Here is a 21,176-nt window from a genome sequence, read left to right on the forward strand (position 1 = left end):
GGATGTTGCCTTAAGTACCAGACTAGCTCGTCACTGCCATCTCCACATTCTTAACAAAGACGCAGTTGGACACACAAAAGCAGAGTAATTGAAATCTGTCTGACAGGAAGGTAGGTGTTGTACAAAAAGGCAGGTGCCAGCCTTTGGGCACCCCGATCTGTCATATTATTAAACAAAAAAAACCAGGCAATGTTCACAAAGCTGCAATTCAAAGCAGAGAAGGTAAAAAAAGGCAAAACTTCTGTACTGTACCACAGCTGCTGCCTTAGCTCTGTACTGGATACCTTCTTACAGGACCACCTGCTTTTTATCTGGAAGATGTTGATTGAGGTACTGTTGGATAAACTTTTACAACCTTCTCTCTCTAATCCGGACTGCTCTCCTGGGGCTCTTGCTGCTGTGTTCCAGGCCTAGCCCTGACACGTCCCAACGGCATAGCCTTGGCTCAGGCTGCTCGGAGAGCTGTGACAAAGAGCTGCGAGAGAGTCTGTAGAAAGATAAGGTGAAAAATATGGAGAGGGGAAGGACTGCTGAGATGGGGATCATTGGTAGCTCAAGAATTTGAGAGGGAGAACACCGACATGGAAAGGCGTAAAATCTGAAAGGGGAAAACCCAGGAAGGCTAGCAAGGATACGCTGGGGGAATGGCTGGTGTTGGTGGAGCTGGTGGCACAAGGCAGCTTGGCAACCCCGGGAGCTACAGGGGCCAGCCCTTACCTTCCTGACTGGTGCCTGCGCGGCCAGAAGAGATTCTCCGTGCCCTGCAACCGGTGGTGAGCACACTCACTCAGCCTGTCAGCTGAAATCCTGGTTAGCTTTTGTGTGAGTTAGCCAGTAAATAACTGCTTTGCCCTTTAAATTTATGCCCATCTTTCTCACACTATTGTTTATTCTCCAGGAAGGCAGCAATGAAACTGCTAGTTAACGCCTAGTAAAGAGTAACAGGAATCGCTGCAGACATAATCACAAAAAATCAGTTACTTTGCATATGTACTTACATTAAATGGGAGAAGGATGAATAATGCAGATATAGGAAGATTTAAGCACCTCTGAATCAGCTCAAACTATAGGACCTTTCCCTTCTTACATGGAAAAACTTGTGTCTTTTCTGCTGTAAAGTTCTGAGTAGTATGTTGCATACTGCAGTCAAAGCAATGACATCCAATAATGCCTACATTTGTTTTTCTGTTAATGATGATAATCACAACAGTGTTTTGCATTTCAATAGGTCCGTTCAATTTTAGCTTTCTACATCGATGAATGAACATAATTTCAAAACACTTCTATTTTAAAAAGCATACATGTAAGCTCTTCACTATCTCTTAATTCAACTACTCACTTAACAAGAAAAAAAGTACTAACAGCAGTGCTATTTCAAGTCTATAAACAGTAGACTACAAATAATAGAATAGAATAATAGCATAGAACAATAAACTCAAATCTCTCAAATAATTTTATCAGTCTACATGTAAACTTAAAAAATAGAAACCTAAATCACATAATTTGAGATTAATTTTTTTAAAAATAAAACGTTACCACCCTAAACATGCCTGCCTCTTCCCGTACAGTCACTCATGCTGCCTGTTCACTCTGCACAACCCAAAACTTAAAAACGCAAACCAACAAGATCATAAAAACATGCAATTATCTGCAATCTGTAAAAACGTCTTTGAGCTTATGTGTATGTGAGTGGGAGTATATATAGATTGGTTTTCTGAACCATCACTCATTATGTAACCTGCTTTTGTAGTGTTTTCCTTCACCCTTTTTTCTCTTCTATCAGAGTCTACATTTGTTATGAAAACAATACTACAGTAGCCTGCTAAAAATGACCTTTCTACAATGTTTTTGGAATTCATCCAAGTACATGGCCCAAATGTGTGCAAAGTCCTTGGGGATGCTTTTGACTGTGCTTTACTCGACTCTTTAAAATGCTTTTGATTTTTAAATAGGTCCAGCCTCTATCTATGCAGATCCCATTTATTTGGAAAGTCCACAACCTTCCTGCAACCTTCACATGCAGGAACAAGAGAACAGAGGAGTCAGTTCTTGCCCGAGCCCTCAAACTCAGAGGACTAAATTGCTCTAACATATATGCCTGTAGCCATATAGTTTAAGTGGTAAGAGAAAGCCACGTAAGACAAAGCAAAATTAGAGTGAAGAGTTATTTTACTGTTCCAAGTAGTTGTGTTACGCCGAATATATCCTAGAAATTTGCATTAACAAAAGGAAAAGAAATTTCATTTCACTATTCTGTTCCAGAACATTTTGCATTATGTATAAAGATATCAAAATATTGAGACATCATTGAAAATAGGCAGACAATTGTGGAGAGCGGCTGTAACTTGGAACTTCTACACATTCAGAAACTTCAAATTTACATACTCAGTTCAGAAGTTCTGCAGCTGATCTTGACACCCTAGTGTGGTACAGCATCTGAATGCAGTATTAACAACATGTCAGATATTTAATTTCTTTCTTCAAAACAAAACAAACACTTAGCACTAAATCCCGCTCTTCATGTACTATTTTCTTGGCTTTTTTGCCAGGACTGCCATAGCCTATGTATAGCCGCCGTGTGCCACATTCATTCCTTCACTGCCTGGAAGGCTGCAGCTACAAAAATGCTGAGCGCAGATGTTTCCCTGCTATGATGCCCCATGATTTTGAGTTCGTGCACTGCATTGGTGCAGACTAGGATAGAACTCATGTTGCTACTCCATCCATTAATCTCCCCTTTCTGTCCTAGCTCTGTCTCCTCAGGCTCACTCGGAATGACTGTGTTGGAATTGGACTGGCAAAGTAAAAAATATAGCTTGAACCCCAGGAGCAGGCAAATATTTTGAAGAGCAGCATGTGGGTTGTTTTAAAGCTAATTGTCAGATTGCTCAGTCTTTAAATTGAACTTTGCTTAAATGACCCCAGATTTGGACCACTGCTTTTATACTAGAGCTCACAAGATCTAAAGTAACTGATTTTGTAATCAGCAGAAGAGTGACCATGATCCTTTCTCCTGAAATATAGGAGAAAGTACATTACAGTCTTCATTGAAGCCTGGCAACAGTTCCTTGTGAGCAAGCTCAAAGAAATTATAGACATCCATACAAAATTATCTTTACAAGTAAAAGATTTGGACTGAAAATAATTCAGAGTAGGAGACCAAGTAGGGGACAAAAGGATAAAACTAATTTCTATTTCATTTTGTCTTTTTCTCTTGGGTTAAGTATTATTAATTATAATGGTACCAACTAAATTAACATCAATATAAAGTACCGGAACAGGCATTAGTACATTAGGCAATGTTAGTCAAACACCCATGCATGAAAGCTCTTCTGTTATCCCCACTTATGAGTCATTCCATTTTTGACCGCTGCCTGCAGATGGCCCTGTGTGAGGTTCCCGTACCAGGGAGGACTCTTACAGTGCAAAGAGTGATGCAAACCTTCCTTGCAAAGCCATACTTTTCTCCCTGTGCCCTCAAAGCGTTTCAAGCTTTAAAGCAGAGCACTGCCTCTCTAGCTGTCTGGAAGTAATGAGACCTACACCGGGATGTTCAAAGGTAGTATTTTCATCATTCATCCTCTTCGAAAGCAATGATTAAAGAAGCAATAAAAGAACACCTCTTAACTGGAAAACGTAGAAACCAGCACTTTGGAAAGGAGGAGGAGGAGATGGTTTGAAACAGACTGCAAGAGGACAATAAAAGTTAAAGAGCATTAAACAGCAGCTCCGAGCCTAAAGGTAAAGCATCTAAGTACTGCAGAAATGAACCATAAAAATAGCACCATAAAAATGCTACGGCGATGCATTACTGCATCCTTAGTTAAAGATATTTCAACCCTTCCATTATGGACCCTTATTTCAAAGAAAACAGAACAATTATGAAGCCAGCCTGGGGGCCTGTTGCAGTCATAAAGAAGCAGCGGACTAGGGAAGATATAGTCCATATTTGTTTGCCTTGAACCAGAAACAAGCACACTAAAATCAAACACACATCACTGGAAGTGTTCAGGGTCAGGCTGGTCGGAGCTTTGAGCAACCTTATCAAGTGAAAGATGTCCCTGCCCATGGCAGAGGTGTTAGACTAGATGATCTTTACAGTTCCTTTCCAACCCAAACCATTCTATGATTCCAAAAAAGCATAATTAGCAACTCTGTATAAGCATTTTGCAATCTTGTAACTCCACTAAAAGCAACAAGCTACTGCAACACAGCTAAGCATAATTGTGTAAAAAATACACAACCACAAAGGATACATGGAGACTTGGGGTATAATTGCCTGAAGAGGGTACATGAAAACATGTGCAAGCAGTAAAAGCTTACTTTACATCACAAAGAAAATAAACCAAATGTGATTACTCCCCGCCCTGCCCGCCCCCCCAATCAATATTGAAACAAGAGGTGGACAAGGCTATATTTGGAAAATGTGCTGTCTCCAAACAGTCTGAATTTAGCCCAAACTGCCTAAGATGGCAAGCGAAAGAAGGGAAGGGAAAAACATCCTTACCAGAAAAAAAAAAAGAATAACGACATGCAGACACACGTTGTATTATTCAATGATTTCAGCGCTCGGTACTGTTAGATAAAGAGACGTCTGGAATCTAAGTTGTGATCTGAGTTTTGTAGTGCTGACATAAAGCATTCCCTTCAGACAGTTCAGGTACAGCTTTTTGTTTCATAATCAGTAATGTGACCACTTGCACATTATTTTCAGTTGAGAGCAGAATCTACTGAAGGTAACTGAAAGGTGAAAACTAAAAGTTGTGAAACTTTTTCCTGATAAAGCAGGTGCTGTCAAGTGCTGGCTTTGCCTCCTGAGCACTCCACTAGTGAGATTAATAAACTGACAACAAGAAAAAAAAATTATGCAGTAGTGCACTGTGAAGAGGCAGCATAAGAGGGATCAGCGTTTCTCAAGCCAAAGCTGTAAAGTAGAGGCTGAACTAAAAAGTTACCACGTGTCCTTTTTTTTCCTGTGGCTACTGCTATGAATGTACATGAAACATCGGTTTTAAAGTGAAAGAATTACAGGCTAATTCTGAAAGTCCCCAATGAATCTGCAGGCATCAATTTCAGCAAAACTCACTGCAAACCAGAAAAAAAACCCCCAACAACCCCCCCCCCCCATCATCTTCTGAGTTAATATTCTTGTGATGAAACTTGTCACCAAGTCCTGTCAGGTGTGTAATTTCAGAAAAGAAGAAAAATCGATCCTGAAGCAATTCTGGAATAGTCTTAGAACACAGCAATCCTGTCAGGATGTTTTCTAATATCTTAATGCTTGCCTATGACAAACCTATCTACGGAAAGGCTCCAATTAACTGCCGGGTATCTTGCAGCCTCCAAAAATAACCGTATTCACAAAGTAACCTTTTGTTATCAACATGAATAGATATATATTCCCAGAGGTTTTATGATGAAAAAAAAAGAAGAAAATAAGAAGAACTGAAGTCAGTAATGGAATTGATAGTCTCCACTGACAGGGAATAGGCACAAAATCAGACAGTAAAAGAAAAACAGCCAGACAAATGCCCATTCCTGTTTCTCAGGGATGCCAGTATTATGACAAAGAATCCTTTTGTGAATATCCCAAGGAATTCTCTCCATATAAATTGTTTGGTAAATTGGGACAATCTTAAGCCATCAGAAATTACATATTTCAGGTACTATTGTACCCAAGAACAATTTCATATGAAAACAGATAGACAAGGAACAGTAAGGGATCACTCTACACTAGAATTAAAAGTATGTTATAATCCTAGGCAATGAACCACACAGCAACAATTGCCCAGGCTGAATAGGACCAATATTTTTATCTTGTACCAATATTTTTATCTTGTAGTTCCTAGCAATAAATACCAAATTCAGGATGGCAAAATTAAGTTCTAAATAGTAGCAGATGCTCTCACAGAAGCAGCAGTTAAGAGCTGAGCTTCACTCCTTTTTTTTTTTTTTTTTTTTTTTTGGCCAAAGTTAGCTCCAAACCTTCAGTAAGTAAGAATCCCTTTCCTTTCTTTTTTTGGACATCTCAGACTTTAGGATAAGTTGCATTTGCTGTTCAGCACCCCCGCCCCCCTTCTTCATGGCACCCATGTTACCGTTTTAGTAAAGTAGGGCAACGCGAACGAAGCTCCTTGTGAGTGTTCCAACATGGCACAGGAGCACAGGCTGGGCACAGACTCCCTGCTCTTTTCAGTCTCATTTGCTCCCCATGGTGCTACAACCACTGATTAACCACTGAATAACAATGGCCTGGGTGCTGTAAGCCTCAATCCAGCTACACCAACTTCTCCCAGAGCTCCAAACCAGAAGGCAATATTTAATGAAAATCTGGGAGGGACTGGGCTGGGACTGCACAGCAGTGTAACTATACCATACCTAGCTACTCTGGGTGTAATTCAGCAGAGCGGCATTAAATTCCTGGAAGATTGCAAACCAAACATCTCAGAAGCTGCGGCAACCAAGCAGCTGAAGCCACGGTACGAGCCAGTGTTATAAGCAGTGCAGCTCCTCTACCTGTACGCTGTGTTTAGAGCTCTCTGGGCAAGCAAGAACACGCGACTATTCCAATGGCTTTTTTCAGCACCACAATGGCTGATTTTAAATTCTGGGAGATCAGCTCTGCCAGCTCCGCTATTTAAAGCGCAAGTTAAATATGTTTGACATTCCATACCCCAAATGACAACAAACCGGAATATTTAGAACGGCAGCATGTCAGGCATTTATTTATTTATTTATCTGGCAGGCCTAAGTGCTGCACCTTTTCATTTATATGCAACTGTTTGCCCCACGGGCATCAAGCTGTTAACGCGTACAGAAGAGATTAAAATGAGCTTGCATACTGGATGAAATATAAATTAAAATTATAGTACTGTCAGTCTCGAATCTGGGATTGTATCTCAAGGTCTTCCCAAATGCATAATTTCAAATGAGCCTCTGTTTGTTACTGCAGGGAAGGCAAAATGTATAATTTTTCAGCAACACAGTCAATACGAATTATGAAGTAAGTTGTCCCTGAGCCTGTGAGTAAAATATGCTGTGCTAATACCATGAGTTTTGTACGCAGGGATGGTCCAAATGAATAAAAGGTTTTAAAAAGGGACATGTGAACAGAGAGATGGTTACCTATCTACCTTCCGACGCAAAGCAAATCAGAGGCTGGTGGGTATTCTAATGTCACTAACTCCCAATGCTGTGTCAGCCAAAACCATCATTGACATCACCAAAGTGAACTAAACTCCATCTCCTAAGGAGCCAAACCGTTTTCTCCCTCCGCGCACTTCAGAGAACCATGCACCGGCATCCCCCGGGGGTGTCCGTCCACGCGACCCACCTGGTCTCGAGCGGGACGTTGCTGTTGAGCACCCAGCTGTCCTGGAGCTGCACGGACTCGGGGGTGGTGGCCAGGTCGTTGGGCGCCGGAGCAGGCGCGTGGATCTGGTTCCGGCGATTTGTGAGCGAGTTCCTGTTGAGGGAGTTGGCAGAGGAATGATGATGGGACAGTGAATGGTTGTGAGGAGGAGGGAGGGGTGGCCTCAGCGTTGACTGGCTGTGATGATTTGAAGGGCCTAAAATAGAAAAGAAAAATAAATCACAAATGTGTGTTGATGATACTATTCTCCTTGGCATTTTCAAGGGACTGCTGCCTGGAAAAAAAGCCAAACCCCACAAACAGGAAGCTAAACCTGCATGCCTTTTGGACCTGTGGGCATTAAAACATGGTTAAATCAGATCAGTGATTATTAGAGATCAGAGATATAAACCAGTGTTTTGAGGTTGCACAGTTGGGACATTCACGAAGACTATACTTAGATTTAGAAATACTTCTCCCTGGAGAAAGGATCCTCTGCGGAGGAGCCAGGGCAGCAGTCTAGCTTGACCATTCTGTATATCCACCCAGAAGAACTTTTTCCTCCCTGTTAGTATCAAGGACTTTAAGGAGATGAACCTTAAGGGATTAAACACAGCTTTGGAGAATACCATCTTTAGGCTTCTATAAAACTTAATCAGAGATCTCAATCTTCTCTCATTCACTGTTATATTACCAGCTTCAAACAAACAGTATTTGTGCCAGCGAAAGCTTAAACTCCAAATATGAAAAGAGAGCAACAATGCAATGACGATATCTTTCATGTTCTTCCATGCGATCAGGATTTGGCCTGTATTTTTCTATTTAGTAATGCCACAAACACACACCAAGATCTGAAAATTATGCTACTCTTTCAGCTTCTTTCACTGAAAAATGACAGATGATGTTTTTTAGATATAAAGAAGGATATAAACTTTTCTCATTCTTCGAATACTGACATGTTTGCATTGATAATGAAAATAAATTTTTCTAATCAATGAGGCCAGTGGATTAAAAAAAGCACATGAGAAGAAAACAGAATAAGCAGGTGTCATTCTAGCATAGTCACTTTTCTAAACATAAATGCAGAATGGTAAATAAGTTTAAGTGCAATTCCACATCTTGCAATGGTTTACTTCTAAGAAAAACAGCGAAAGAGATTAAAGAAAACAAACACTGTGTGTTATGAACCGCATGCTTTAGTCATTACATCAAGTTGTAGTTTTCTAGTGAACAATAATCAGAAAAAGTAATATTAGTGAAATGATAATTATAATGATGTATGGGTTTTTTTAGAAACTGAAGCACATTCTGTACTTAATGAATCAAGCAATAAAAGAAAACATCACAAGGGGAAACCATTTGCAGCTAGACATCTATTTTAATATGAAACAATGAAGTATAGAAAAACTGCTGAACTGATTAATTAACTGTAAGTTAACTAAGGCCAATATTTAAAAAAAGACACCCCCCCCCCCCCCCCCCCCAAAATAAAACAACTAACCCCAACCACCAAACCCCAAACCATTCAAGGGGGATTAATCCCAATTGAGAATGAGGCCACACAGCCAGGAACTGAAATCGGTGCATCATTTCAGGCTTCTGAATGCTAAAGTTCTGGTGAAAGCACCTTCCATAACCAGGGCGATATTTTAGACTCCCATGTTAAGCCATCCAAGAAAGGAGAAGTAACCAATCTCTTGTCTTTTGTGTAGGGAAAACCACATGATATTGCAACTCAAACACTGGCAATCAGAGGGGCGAACCGGCACGGCACCCCGAGCCGCAGCGGTGACTGTGTCCTGCCTGGTCCTGAGCGCCCACCTGGGCTCTTCCTACGTGGGTAGATGTGGCGCTTAGGGACGTGGTTTAGTGGTGGACTTGGCAGTGTTGGCGTGACGGTTGGACTCGATGATCTTAAAGGTGTTTTGCAACCTAATTTATTCTATGATTCTATTCAACACCCCTGGGACCAGCTCCTCTCCTGGCACTGCTCTGCCGACTGCCCGCCCCAGGAAAAAGCTAGTGAGAATACCTACTCCTAACAGCAATACAGCCAGGGAACAGAACGAGAACAGAGGTTTTTTGGAGAGAGATCATTAATTTTCTTAAGCGTTACTGTGGGCCTGGGGAAGCGCAGGCCAATAAAGAAGAGACAGACAGGTTTACTGGGACTTTCACAAGGCAAGTAGAAGTTGTCCTGTGACAAGAAACTTTAAGAAGTGAATTATAATAAATTCTTCAACATCCTTCACATGTTGTTTTAAATTTGCACAGAAGTTTGTTTATCTTTTTAAAATGTCTCTTGCCTGAATGCTCACCCTATGGTAGTGTCAACTGCTTTAAATACAAAGTCACCTTTCATGAATGCATCCTAAATTTTAGGGCCATCATACGTGCTGCTCTCCTCACTATCCTTGCCTTGGCTGTGTCTTACCTAAGCTTGAAAGAGACTGTTTAGCCCAGAAAATTTTACATTTAAAGCCCCCATTTGGACCCCTAGAACATCAAATGTCTAATCTACACTAGGTCCTCTGCCATTCCCCAACAGCACGTGGAGTAAGACGCAGCAGGAAGAAAATGTGTTTGGACAATATCCACACGCATAGAAGCTTAAGTGGAATTACTCTCCTGGTCTGTGTTCTGGCTTTAAACAAAGCATGCTGGAATTTCAGTAAGTGGATATTTATGAGTGATAAAATACAAATGTGTGCCCTTGTGTTAAAAATTACTTCTGAAGATTCATGTGCTTCATATTTTCTTAACTACTTTGGATGCAGCTTTTCCTTTCGGAGGATAAATATGGAAAAGTCATACCCACAGAAACAAAAAAGTTTTGCTCCGAGAGACACAGTAGTGCCAGCTAAATAAAGACTCTGAATCTTGGAACCACAAAATCATAGAGGCTGTTCTTAAAAGTGAGCCAACTGCACATCAATAAGAATGAACAGAATTTCTGTAAGATTAAGGAAGCAAGAACTGAATTCAAGTTACCACAAATTAATTTAATCTGCCTCAAGACTCAGATCCTACACAGTAAATAAAATGTAGTGCGCAAAATAAGCTCTGAGGAAGTAACTCAACATATACTGCAGCTGCAAAACCTCACAAATCTGGCATAAGATGAATGTAGCATTTAATATAGAATAATAAAACAAATACCAATATCAACATTATATAGATATTATATAGTTTATATTAAAACATATAAAAGCTTATATATATATAAAGTACTAACTAGGGAGCATGCACACACACTTGTGTATATATGAGAGAGATAAAAGCTTAATATGCTGCTTCTTCATAAACCTGTTTAAATGAATCAAAAGCAGAAGCTGAAGACTATTGAACTTGCCAGGGATATAAAATTGGATTCACATCTGAACATCTGAGCACTTCTTTATGAGCATCTTTGCTGAAATTAAAACTTCAACAGCAGTACCTGCAAATCTGCTGAGCTCTGAAGTTCAGAAAAGTAAATCACTTGCCCCATAATAAAAGATCAGCAGCCTAAAGGACTGGCACAACGTATCTTACAACATGATATGCTCTGCGGCCTCTTGCAAATTGCTTTATTAGTTGGAAGCTTAAACACAATAAGTGTCTTGATGGAGTACCTCTGGCTTTTTACATCAGGAAAGAGTTTTTTGGGTTTTGGGGTTTTTTTTATATATAGCAGTTGCCAGCATATGTTTGGGGAAAGATACAGAGGAAATTACACCTTTTCTCAATTATTACATGAATTAGGGGTTTCACCAGAATACACAACACAATCTCAAACATTTAGGTTTTAAGAAGTCTCTTAAAACCACAATGAAAATCAGATAACTGGAAATCTGAAATACCGGTACCCTCTATACCTTGGCTTTTTTTATTTTTTTAATTCCTGATTTAAATTCACAAATAGACAAACATACCTAATTCTAATGAATTTTAGTACACCTTGATTGTGTTGAGCACTTCTGAAAAATCAGGGCCCGATGACCATATAATCAACATGAGATTCTTCAAGCGATCTTACTGTGGTCAAGAACATCAGCACCGGTCATTGCAAATTAGAAGCTGAGTGAGGATAAATCGTGTTCTAGTTAAGTAATCTAAGAATACAAAGTCTGATCTACATATCTTTGAAGTAGTCATAAGCTATCCAATTGACTTATTTGGGTTTAATCAGAACTGAAATGCTAAAAAAGAAAAAAAAAAAGAAAAAAGTTTTGTTCTGTCCATTCTTTTATCCAGTGAAACAATTAAACAACTCAGGCTAGCACAGAGGTAAAATTCAGCTAAAACAAGATGCAAAATAGCGCTTGTCTCCTTAAAAACAAGCAAACCCAAACCACCAAAAAACCAACCCTGAGCAAAATTCTGTCACTGTGATCTTCCCTTCTTTTGCATACACAAGAAAGAGTAAAGGATCTGCAGCCCGAAGCCCAACCCGCTGGCTATTGCCGTGCTGCGCACAACGCAGGGTGAAAGCAGGGCTGCCGTGGGAAGCGCTGTGTGACAGGCAGCTGCTGCATCCTAACTGTCGTCTTCTGGGATGAGCCTGGCAACCTCAGGGATCAGGGAAAGCCACTGGATGTCACAGCGTTACAGGTACAACAGCAATGGCTGCGTGCTCCCGAGTACACGCTTCCAAACAGCACTTCTCAGCTATTTTTGCTGTTCAAATGTTGCCTAGAATACAAAGTGAAATTCAGATCTGCTTTAACATGGTCAAATTATTTCTCAAAGTTCTTCCGAGGCTTTGGCACACCCACTTAACACAAGCGCTAAATCCAAGCAACACAATGATCTGAAGAGAACAGGTTAATCTCCCGCCTCAGAGATTAAATTCAAAGCAGAATCAGAAGCATCCCTAATCTAAGCAAAGCAATCGCCTCCCTGCATCCCAGTTCTTTGTCAATACTACCTCAAAAAAGTAATGTAGATGTTATCTTAGTTGTGCTGAATTATCCCCTGTGCCATGATTAAATGCTAGAGACACATACAAACACCTCATCAATCCTTTTCACAAAAGATCTAAAAGCAAAACCCCAAACATATATTATTTTTCTGAAATGAAAATGATGCGGCTATTTTCTTATTCTTCTAAACAATACAAATACTGAACACAAAAAGATAACGAAGGTGATGCATTGAAAGAAAAAATGAATTAAGTAAACCCACAGAAAATCCTTGTTAGCCAGCATTAGAAACCCAGTCTTCAGTATTCCTAGTTCTCTATTCAGATAACTCCAGCACACTGTTTTCTCAAGGAAACCACATCATCTGCTATCACAATGAGTAACAGTTTTTTCACAGAACCACAGGGCCACCTTCCAAGCTAAATTCATCTTCAAAGGCAGATCACATTACTCAGAGTCAGGAGGAAAAGAAAGCACTGAAACACCCAGGAATAGAGTGCAGTATCCCAAGGAGCTGCGTCTCCGTGGCCAGCTCTCACCCTGGGGTTTCGGCCTTCACTGGAGTTTGGCGGGGTGGGACCAGCGGTCCTTCCCAGCAACACAGACTCTATTTTGTGCTACGTCTGCTTCAGTTCTTCTGTTCGGTTGCTTTAATTCTCTACATTATTTTGTGCGAGGCCACAGTTAAATGGAATCTAAATGTTCTGAAAATGTTTTCAACATATGCTGCAAAAGCAGCAAGTTATCTCGCTCATAACCATGGATATCATTAACTCTCTCTCTTGTTGTTGTAAACCCAAAACATTTGCCAGGTGTTCCTTCTTTTGTCCGCGTGTTTTTACAGTGTTTGAGGCAAGAATAGGTTGAATGACTGGCTGTCATCCCAGACTGTACATTTCAAACTGAAAATTCAGTAAACGTGTGGTATAAAATTGTAAGTCACTTATCAGCCTCTGCCAGTGCACTGCAGCCATCTCCTCAGCACAATATTAGAGTAGAAAATTAAATGTTGCTGCGGCAAAAAAGAAACAACAAAAAACCAAACAAAAAATACCCCCTTGCTTACCCACAATATCCAGATAATCACAGAAAAGGGGAAAGGTGGTTTAATGGATAAAGTCTAGGACTCTGTCATAGTTTCTATATCCTACTCTGACTGAGCCAACCCTTGAGCGATTGTGGACGAATCACTTGTTATCTATAAGCGTCTTTATCCATATCCTTCGCAGGAGTGCTGAAGGTAAATTACCTTACCACTTACAAGGCAATCAGATACTACTGCAGTAGGAGCCAGTCAAACGCTGTGTGTCTGCGGCTCCCAGCCTGCCGGGCACGAGTTCATCGCATGGGAGGCAGAAGCAGCAGCAACCAAATTAACTCTGCCAGACCCGAGTTGTTGCCGTGTACACAGAGTGCAACTGCGACTCCGTCGTGCTCCTGAAACCAGAGGTGCTGAGACGGTCTGTGCAGATGCCCAAGTGCATCTAGACAGAGTCAGCCTGCTCGGAGCAGGAATATTAGCTTGTTCTCAGCATTGCTGGAGCCAAAGAAATGGCAGATTTGGTCTTTGTGCCGCGTGCGTTGGATGGTTGGTTGTGAAAAAGTGATGTGCATACTCATGCAAGCAAAGGCAAAGTACTAGGACCATTCACTGGGAGTCTAACTTGAGGGATTACAGTCCTATAAACAATTTTCTCAAGTGAGAGTCACCTACAAAAAGGTTAAATACCACTGCCCTACAAAATAGTATTATCTGAGATACCATGTACTAATTATATTTGCTGAAGTATCATCACTGAAGTATTCATTATCACACTGCATGAGGTGCATCAGCTGCATAAAATAATGGCTAGTCAATGGCAAAGCACATTGCTTTAATAATAATGCTTTATGTGGACTCAGTGTCCTGTGATACTTTTATATATATATATGTGTGTGTATATATATAAAGGTAGGCATACTATTTCTATTTTTACATATCATAAAAATGAGTCACAGAGAGGTTAAAAAAAAGTCGTCTTTCCAATTAAAAAAACAATCCATGCATTGCACATCTTTCCCAATCAACCTTCTCATCTAGTTTTCCAATAATGAAATAGATATAAAACATATTTCAGAGAGACTAAGGGTGTATTTATCTTCTTTAGCTTAGATATATGACTTCTGTCTGAAGAAGGCACTGATGTAAGAAGATCTAAAAAGAAAAGTGTACATATATATTTCTAAGCAATAAAGTTCATCATTACTGTCATAATTACCATGGAACATTTTAGTGCAGAATGCTAAATGTTGCTCTATATAGCTGTTTCTGCAGAATGGGAAAGAGTTGAACACTATCTAGAGACTTACACAAACCCTCTCTGAAGCTTACACAATTTGATACACTGAGAATCACACCAAAAAGAAAATGAAGACTTACATTTTTCTGAACAACATATGGAAACTTCTGAACAGAAATATTTAGGCCAGCAGTGTAAGCCTGGTGACATTTTCCTGATTGGAGTACAGCTTGAAAACTGCTGTATCCCTGGATAGTCCAAGGGGGAGCCTGAAAATTTGCATAGTGAAATAAGAATAATTGTACTGTAATTTCCAATTCATTGCGAGTCTGGAGTCAGGTGCAATAGAAAGTCATCCCTAAAGCTATTACAGCAGTACTTTGGATTTTACATAACCCAGTCAGCTAGCACACAAAGCTGTTTTCCAAGGGGGCAAAAGAAACGCTAGTCACAGGTGTTTTAATGCAATACATTATCTTGATTATTTCGGAAACATCACAAAATACGTTACACATTGTCCAAAATAAATTTTTTTTGTTGTTAAAGCTAACCTCATAAAAAAATTATACAAGAAAGACTCTCTCAAAATAAATTACTGAAATTAACTGTGTCAGAGAGATGATCTAATAGGAGACTGAGATCTCAGCAATGCTTAGGTGAGCTTTTCAATAAATCAGCCTTCCAGGTACTGCAGATCCTTTAAGAAGGAAAGGTCTATCAGCAGAGTAACAATTTTGAATCCTTCTCTTGTTCTAAGAGTCTGTAATGTCAAGTTTCACCACTGAGAAGTCTGGCAGCTGAACTATTAATGAAACTGAATATATTGAACATGGCTTTCAGCATCAAGTAATTTCTCTGTTTCTCAGGCAGTACTATCATCACTTCCTAGCAACACTAACTTTTGTCAACTGCTGAAATTTTTTCATATTCCATCTTACACTACTGCCTTGGGATGATTCACCATAATGCATACTGCACACAAAACTAGAATTTTTTTCAGTTCAACAGCAGTATCAACAAAAATAGACCAGTTTTCTTGTTTAAAAAAAAACCCAAACACATTCTATCTTACTACAGTGCTCTTCCATGGGTTTTCAACTTTTTTTTTTTCCCCAGAGCTTTTTTTTCCCCCCAGAAATATTTACAATATTACCCCTTCAGCCCAAAGAAAGCATGAAAATAATAAACCAATTTTTCCTTTAGGCTGAACCACCTGATGATCAAATGGTGGAAATAAACACTGATACATAAGAATTGTTAACAGGAAAACTTACTGACATCTACCAGTAAATCCAAGGTTCCTGGAGGAGCTTCCTGGGACAATTCCATTTCACAGCTCCTGGAAAGCCAGTTTACTTTACCCAACATGTAGAACAGGTAAAAATAATTTATGTAGACTGTATGGAAAAAGTAAGAGGACTGTTGCATAATGCTGTAGTAAAGAAAAGCAAATATAATGCAATGTATATGTTGCATTGAACCAGACTTTTCAATAGGTTATTTCTCTTTTTAAAAGCAGGCAAGACACGAATAAGTGTAAGAAAGAAACAAGTACTTGTCTGCCTCCAGGGTACCGCAAGGGGCAATACTACATGACCGGCATTTCTTCCATAGGCAGTAGAATTTGGTTTGAATTCTTTATTGGTTGGTATTGGACAAAAAAGAAAATCACAAACCATTCAAATAAGAAGTCCTGTTGAAGTTGCCTGACTTTTCAGCGTACCAAAGAGGTTAACTTCAGGTACCACAAACAACAGTTTCTGTTGGTCGGAAGACGAAACCATGGGTTAATGAGTAAAAATACAGGGTATTGTAAGGTGGTATATGAACGCCCTCACACAGTTTATCGCTCGGCAGCAAATGAGCCAACAATAAGCCAGCATTTCTAACAAAAGATTTTTAATTAAGAGTTTTTAGTGTATGAAGGGAAAAAAACCCCCAAACTAAAAACCAACCACTCCCCCACAATCACACATGATAAACCAGAAAATTCAATACAGGAGAATTTCAGTCACAAAAACAATTGGTCTTTGTCACTGGGTGCTGCAGCTGGGCTAGAACTTCTCAAAATAAGATGTCCGAGGTGACTGGCTTTCAGGGGCTGATCCCAGTCCCCATCACCTACGGCCTCGGTGCCGTGCGGGTGCCTGGCAAACTACCGTCCTTTTCCCTCAACGGGGCAGAGCTCAGGGAAAGCCAAGGCCCAGCAGGTGCCAGCAGGCATTGCCCAGGGATCAAAGGACTCGAAGTGCGGGGCCGAGCCGAGGCCAGCCCAGCGTGGGGAAGGTCAGCGCTGGTCTGGGAACCACCTCCCCGCTCTGACCCCGCGCTGCGCCCCGCTTAGCGCCCGAGGGGCAAGGTGTGCTGCTTTGGGCACAGCTCTGCGCCGACAGCGAAACAGCTTTCAGACTGCAGCTGGCTTTCGGTCAGCTGGGAGAGCAGGAAAATTAACTGCCTAACACCATCGTGATGAGGTACCCCCTGAGCTTGTGCTGTCCAGCAATCCTCTCAATAGTACCGCATCAAATACTTAACTGCTGCTGCATTTACCATGGACAAATTTCCTGCAAGCTAGAAAAACACTCTTTAGCGAAGAAGAAATGAAACAGCCCACTGAAGACCTTGACTAGCTGGAGAAGACCAAGCGTTGTCTTATCTAAACAGCGTTACCCGCATCTTGCAGAAACTTAATCCTCATCAAGACATTACATCTCGGTGCAGCTCTCTATTATGTGAGCTTGAAGAGGTTCTCGGAACAAGGCTATGGGTCTTTTTTCTTTTTTTTTATTTATTTTTTTTTTTTAAATAAAATACACCTGTCTGATCACCTACAATCACTGAAAAAGAAAACACCGTCACTACTCATTCCCTGGGACCGCTCGCTTATCTGACATCCTCTGCCCAGTTTACCCAGCCTGCCTCTGATACCATAATTACAATGCAACTATAAGCTTTCGGCTGCCACTTTGAATATGCGCTGTTCTTGCTTCTCTCGCATGGAGAAGGCCATCACATTTACAGCCTGAAGAGACTGTGTAATCATACTGGCAGACACCTAACACTGCAGTGCTCCCACATTACCAGAACAAACAGAATGCAGGGAACTGTAATGTCTTTTGTCAATCCTTCTTGTTCCCAGTGTCAAAGGAAGAGCGAACAGCAGAGTCCTACCCCTTATCTAGAAGGCATACATTTTTGAAAACACAGCTGCATCCCAGGTACTCAGATCAACATCATCTTTACCTGTCCTTCTTTGTCTCAAGGCCATGATTCCATTTTTCTGAGAAGACCAGCAATGCAAAGACACTCAAGTAAAGAGCCACAGAAATATGGTATTAATTGAGCAATGAGGGAACAGATTCCATTTTCTATGCAAGGTATAAAAGTAGCTATGATAAGTGAAGTACGTAGTGTTTCTTCCTTCAGAATGTCCAAGACCACTGCAGTACTAAGTGGAGTTTAGTACCATGAAAAGAAAGAGAGAAAACAGCTCTCAGGTGCAATGCTGTATTCACAATAATAATAGTGGCAATATTAAAGAAGAATTTAAAAATAGGAAAAGAGGATGACCCCAACATTTTACCCAACTAAAGTCATAGGAGACTAGAGAGTAGTTAAATACCAAGACTGCAGTTTGGCTAAAACCTCTGGATAAACATCTGCGACCTTGCAAAAATTGCTAACAGCTTTTTCTAATGATAAGAAGTAATCAAAACCTATGTTTGAAATCTCTGCTTTAAAATGTGTGAGGATTGCTGGAATCCCTTGGACAGAAAAGGTTCATGGCAGCTAAAGCCCTAATGTGACAGATGAATTTCAGAAAACCCACAGACCAAGGTGCAAAGCTTTTTGACACTGAAGTTGACTTGTGAAATCAGGACAGAGAAGAAAAGGAGGTAAAGAGGATTCTGAAGTCGGTCAAAGAATTCTGCTTCTTTAAGACATGGGGGCAAGGAAAGAGTCAGCAGAAACGAAGGGAAAAAGATGCTAAATAAAAAATGTCCTATAAGCTTTTAAAGTAGTGTGATAGTAGTCTTCTACATACAAAGGACGCTTCTTGGTGATTATGCATGTTATATGTATAGGTTATATGCAGATCAGCAAGTCATCTGGCACAATACAAACAGATCAGTAGTGAGAACAGAAGGTCCTAGACCCCCTCTTCTACACTATATGCTCTTTGGATAGTGTAGGGTGGTAAATTTGGACTAGATTTAGTCTGACACACCTGGTTCAAGAGTCCCCACCATCCATGTGCTTTGAAGCAGTCTCATGGACTGGTCATTGTTTCCACCTCTCACATCCCCACTAGAAGAGGGAGCCTGTTTGCATCAATTTGGCAAGATACTAATAATTTAGTAGATATTAAGTTGCAATTCTGTATTTTAAAAATCCAATAAGACTAGTTTGGTTTGTTATCATAACTATGATACAGAATGACAGCGCACAATATTCCTATTTCTAAATTAATATGCAAGAAAAATCTGTGTTAAGTCTTCATAGCTATCTATAGAGACACGCTCACCATGTCAAAGCTTTTCTGCAAGGACCTTTTATCAACCACATTTTCCAAGGAACATTCAGAAAAAGAGGAGTCAGGCTTAAGAAATTCCAAAGTCAAAAGGATATTTTTTTCCCAAATATCTCTAGTATTTTAAGTGAAAGTTATTTTCATTATACTATTACCAGTAAATTATAGCTATCTATAGTTTTAGGTAGTGGGTTACTTATTAGGTGTCCCTACTTAACATGGAATGAACCAAAATCAAATTACTTTGAAAAACAAACCTTATCTAGCTAAATTGTTGCTGTTAGGTAGCTATGCCTCTCCAAGCCAATAACAGCCTCTTACAAATTAAAAGAAAAATTAAATTATGATATCCATTCATTTTTAGTAATTTTCTTGCTACTAGTATGTGTGAAAGATTTTCATTTACACTCATTTATCAACTCAGACAACTTCACTAATGGGGAAATTTATTCTGATAACAAAAAAATCAAACTGCACCTTCAGAAGGGTATCACAGGTGGGTACATGCATATGGCACCTGGATCAATAAGTATGATGTTTTATCAAACACAACTCTCAAAAATTATGGTTATCTTTGACATAGTCACAAAGGTACATGGATGCCCAGATAGCAAAGACTTTATTTTAAGTGTTTCTGAAAGAAATATTTACAAACATGGGAAGGAAGAAGAGATGCTAAACAGAAGAGTAGAACGTGGTACAGAAAGGGATCACAGAACTCTGTAACCTTGTACTCTGGCAACGTAGACTATGGAGTTTTTCTCTCTCAAAACTGTTCGTAGTCAATGTTACATATGCTGAATTGATCAATGCCAACAACCACAATGTAATAATAATGATAATACTTAGTTTTCTCTAAAATATTTGCCGTGTGTTCTTTTTAAGGTGCTTCAGAAATGAAGCCTCATGAGGTGAGGATGTTATCAGAATTTTACAGGCATGTAAACTGAAACACAGAGAGCAATGAATTAATATTGAATTGTGTGACCAAACCCTAGTCCCCTAGTTTCACCCTTCACCTGGTATTCTTCCAACAAGCTTTTCTCATCTGGTACATATGTTTCTCCAGTCATAACAAATTAAAACACATGAAAACTAATTCCAGTGAGTGCTAACAAAGAGTAACCCATGTTTAAGTTTAACTATTATCTCAAACAAGTTTGGTTTGTTTTTGGTTTTGTTTTTTTCATGCAGGGTATTTGAATAATGTATTTCAGTAAACAGCAACAAATGGGGCAACTTCTACATTGGATAAAGATCTAGAAATGCAATATCATTCTGCCTGACCTTTTAGCTAGCTGTTAAAAAAAAACACCACCAAAAAACCCCAAACAAAAACCCCACAGCTGATCATAGATCTTCCAAATGATACATAACACAAGTCCTACCCATTGGAGAGGATTGCATTTTTAAGCTAATGTCTAATTAGTACATTTTAACAGAAATGTAAGAGGAAAAGCTACCCTCTACAGGGCATGTAAGTCAATCATCATTAAAGCTTAAAGACTGTTCCATGCATATTTTCTGCATCATAAAAAAGAAGTCTGGAATAAAACCCAAACTACACATCTGTGTAGGATGCTGACAGACATCTTGATACGGTTTCACTATTTCAATTTACTTGCATATTGTTTGATACAAACTTAGGGAAATACGGCAAGCTGTGCCATGAACGGAGGGAAGAGAACTAACTCTGTTGTTGTATGTTGTCTTTTTATTAACTGAGACTCCACAAAACTCTAAATTTATGAAATAGTCAAGAAAAAATTATTAAATTATTCATCAGTGATAAGACAATTAAGAAGCAAACTAAGGAGCAAGTGGAAGCTTGGTCCTGAGGGAGAACAGCTGGTCCTCTCATTAAAAGTACGTTTTGGCAGCAAAATACCCTCTGAACAGAGGAAACCTGCTGCTAAAGCAGCCTCAGAGTCAAATTTAGGCACAAGTGACAGACTCATGTGAAGAGTAAGGTAGGTATACGTTGGGTATCACTGTGTGGCTGTTGCAAGCTGCCTACCCCCTGCTTTTGGCAAAAAGGTGCCGTGACTTTATGGCACTTTGGAGCCACAACATTAGATGGTAGCCGCCTCAGCCAATGGGCACCTCTGTGC

The 21,176-nt window shown here is 39.9% G+C and overlaps 1 protein-coding gene across 17 annotated transcripts in view; it reads right to left on the bottom strand.

The window, feature by feature from the left end:
• Positions 1 to 21,176, bottom strand: part of TENM2 (teneurin transmembrane protein 2) — an 848,782-nt gene that overhangs the window by 179,475 nt on the left and 648,131 nt on the right. For all 17 annotated transcript variants that reach the window (XM_069772607.1, XM_069772606.1, XM_069772615.1 and 14 more), the window contains one exon: positions 7,334 to 7,568. In XM_069772607.1, the coding sequence (XP_069628708.1) occupies positions 7,334 to 7,568 (235 nt within the window). The remainder of the gene's footprint in view (positions 1 to 7,333; positions 7,569 to 21,176) is intronic.

Source organism: Haliaeetus albicilla, chromosome 27, assembly GCF_947461875.1.
Source record: "Haliaeetus albicilla chromosome 27, bHalAlb1.1, whole genome shotgun sequence".
Lineage (NCBI taxonomy): Eukaryota > Metazoa > Chordata > Aves > Accipitriformes > Accipitridae > Haliaeetus > Haliaeetus albicilla.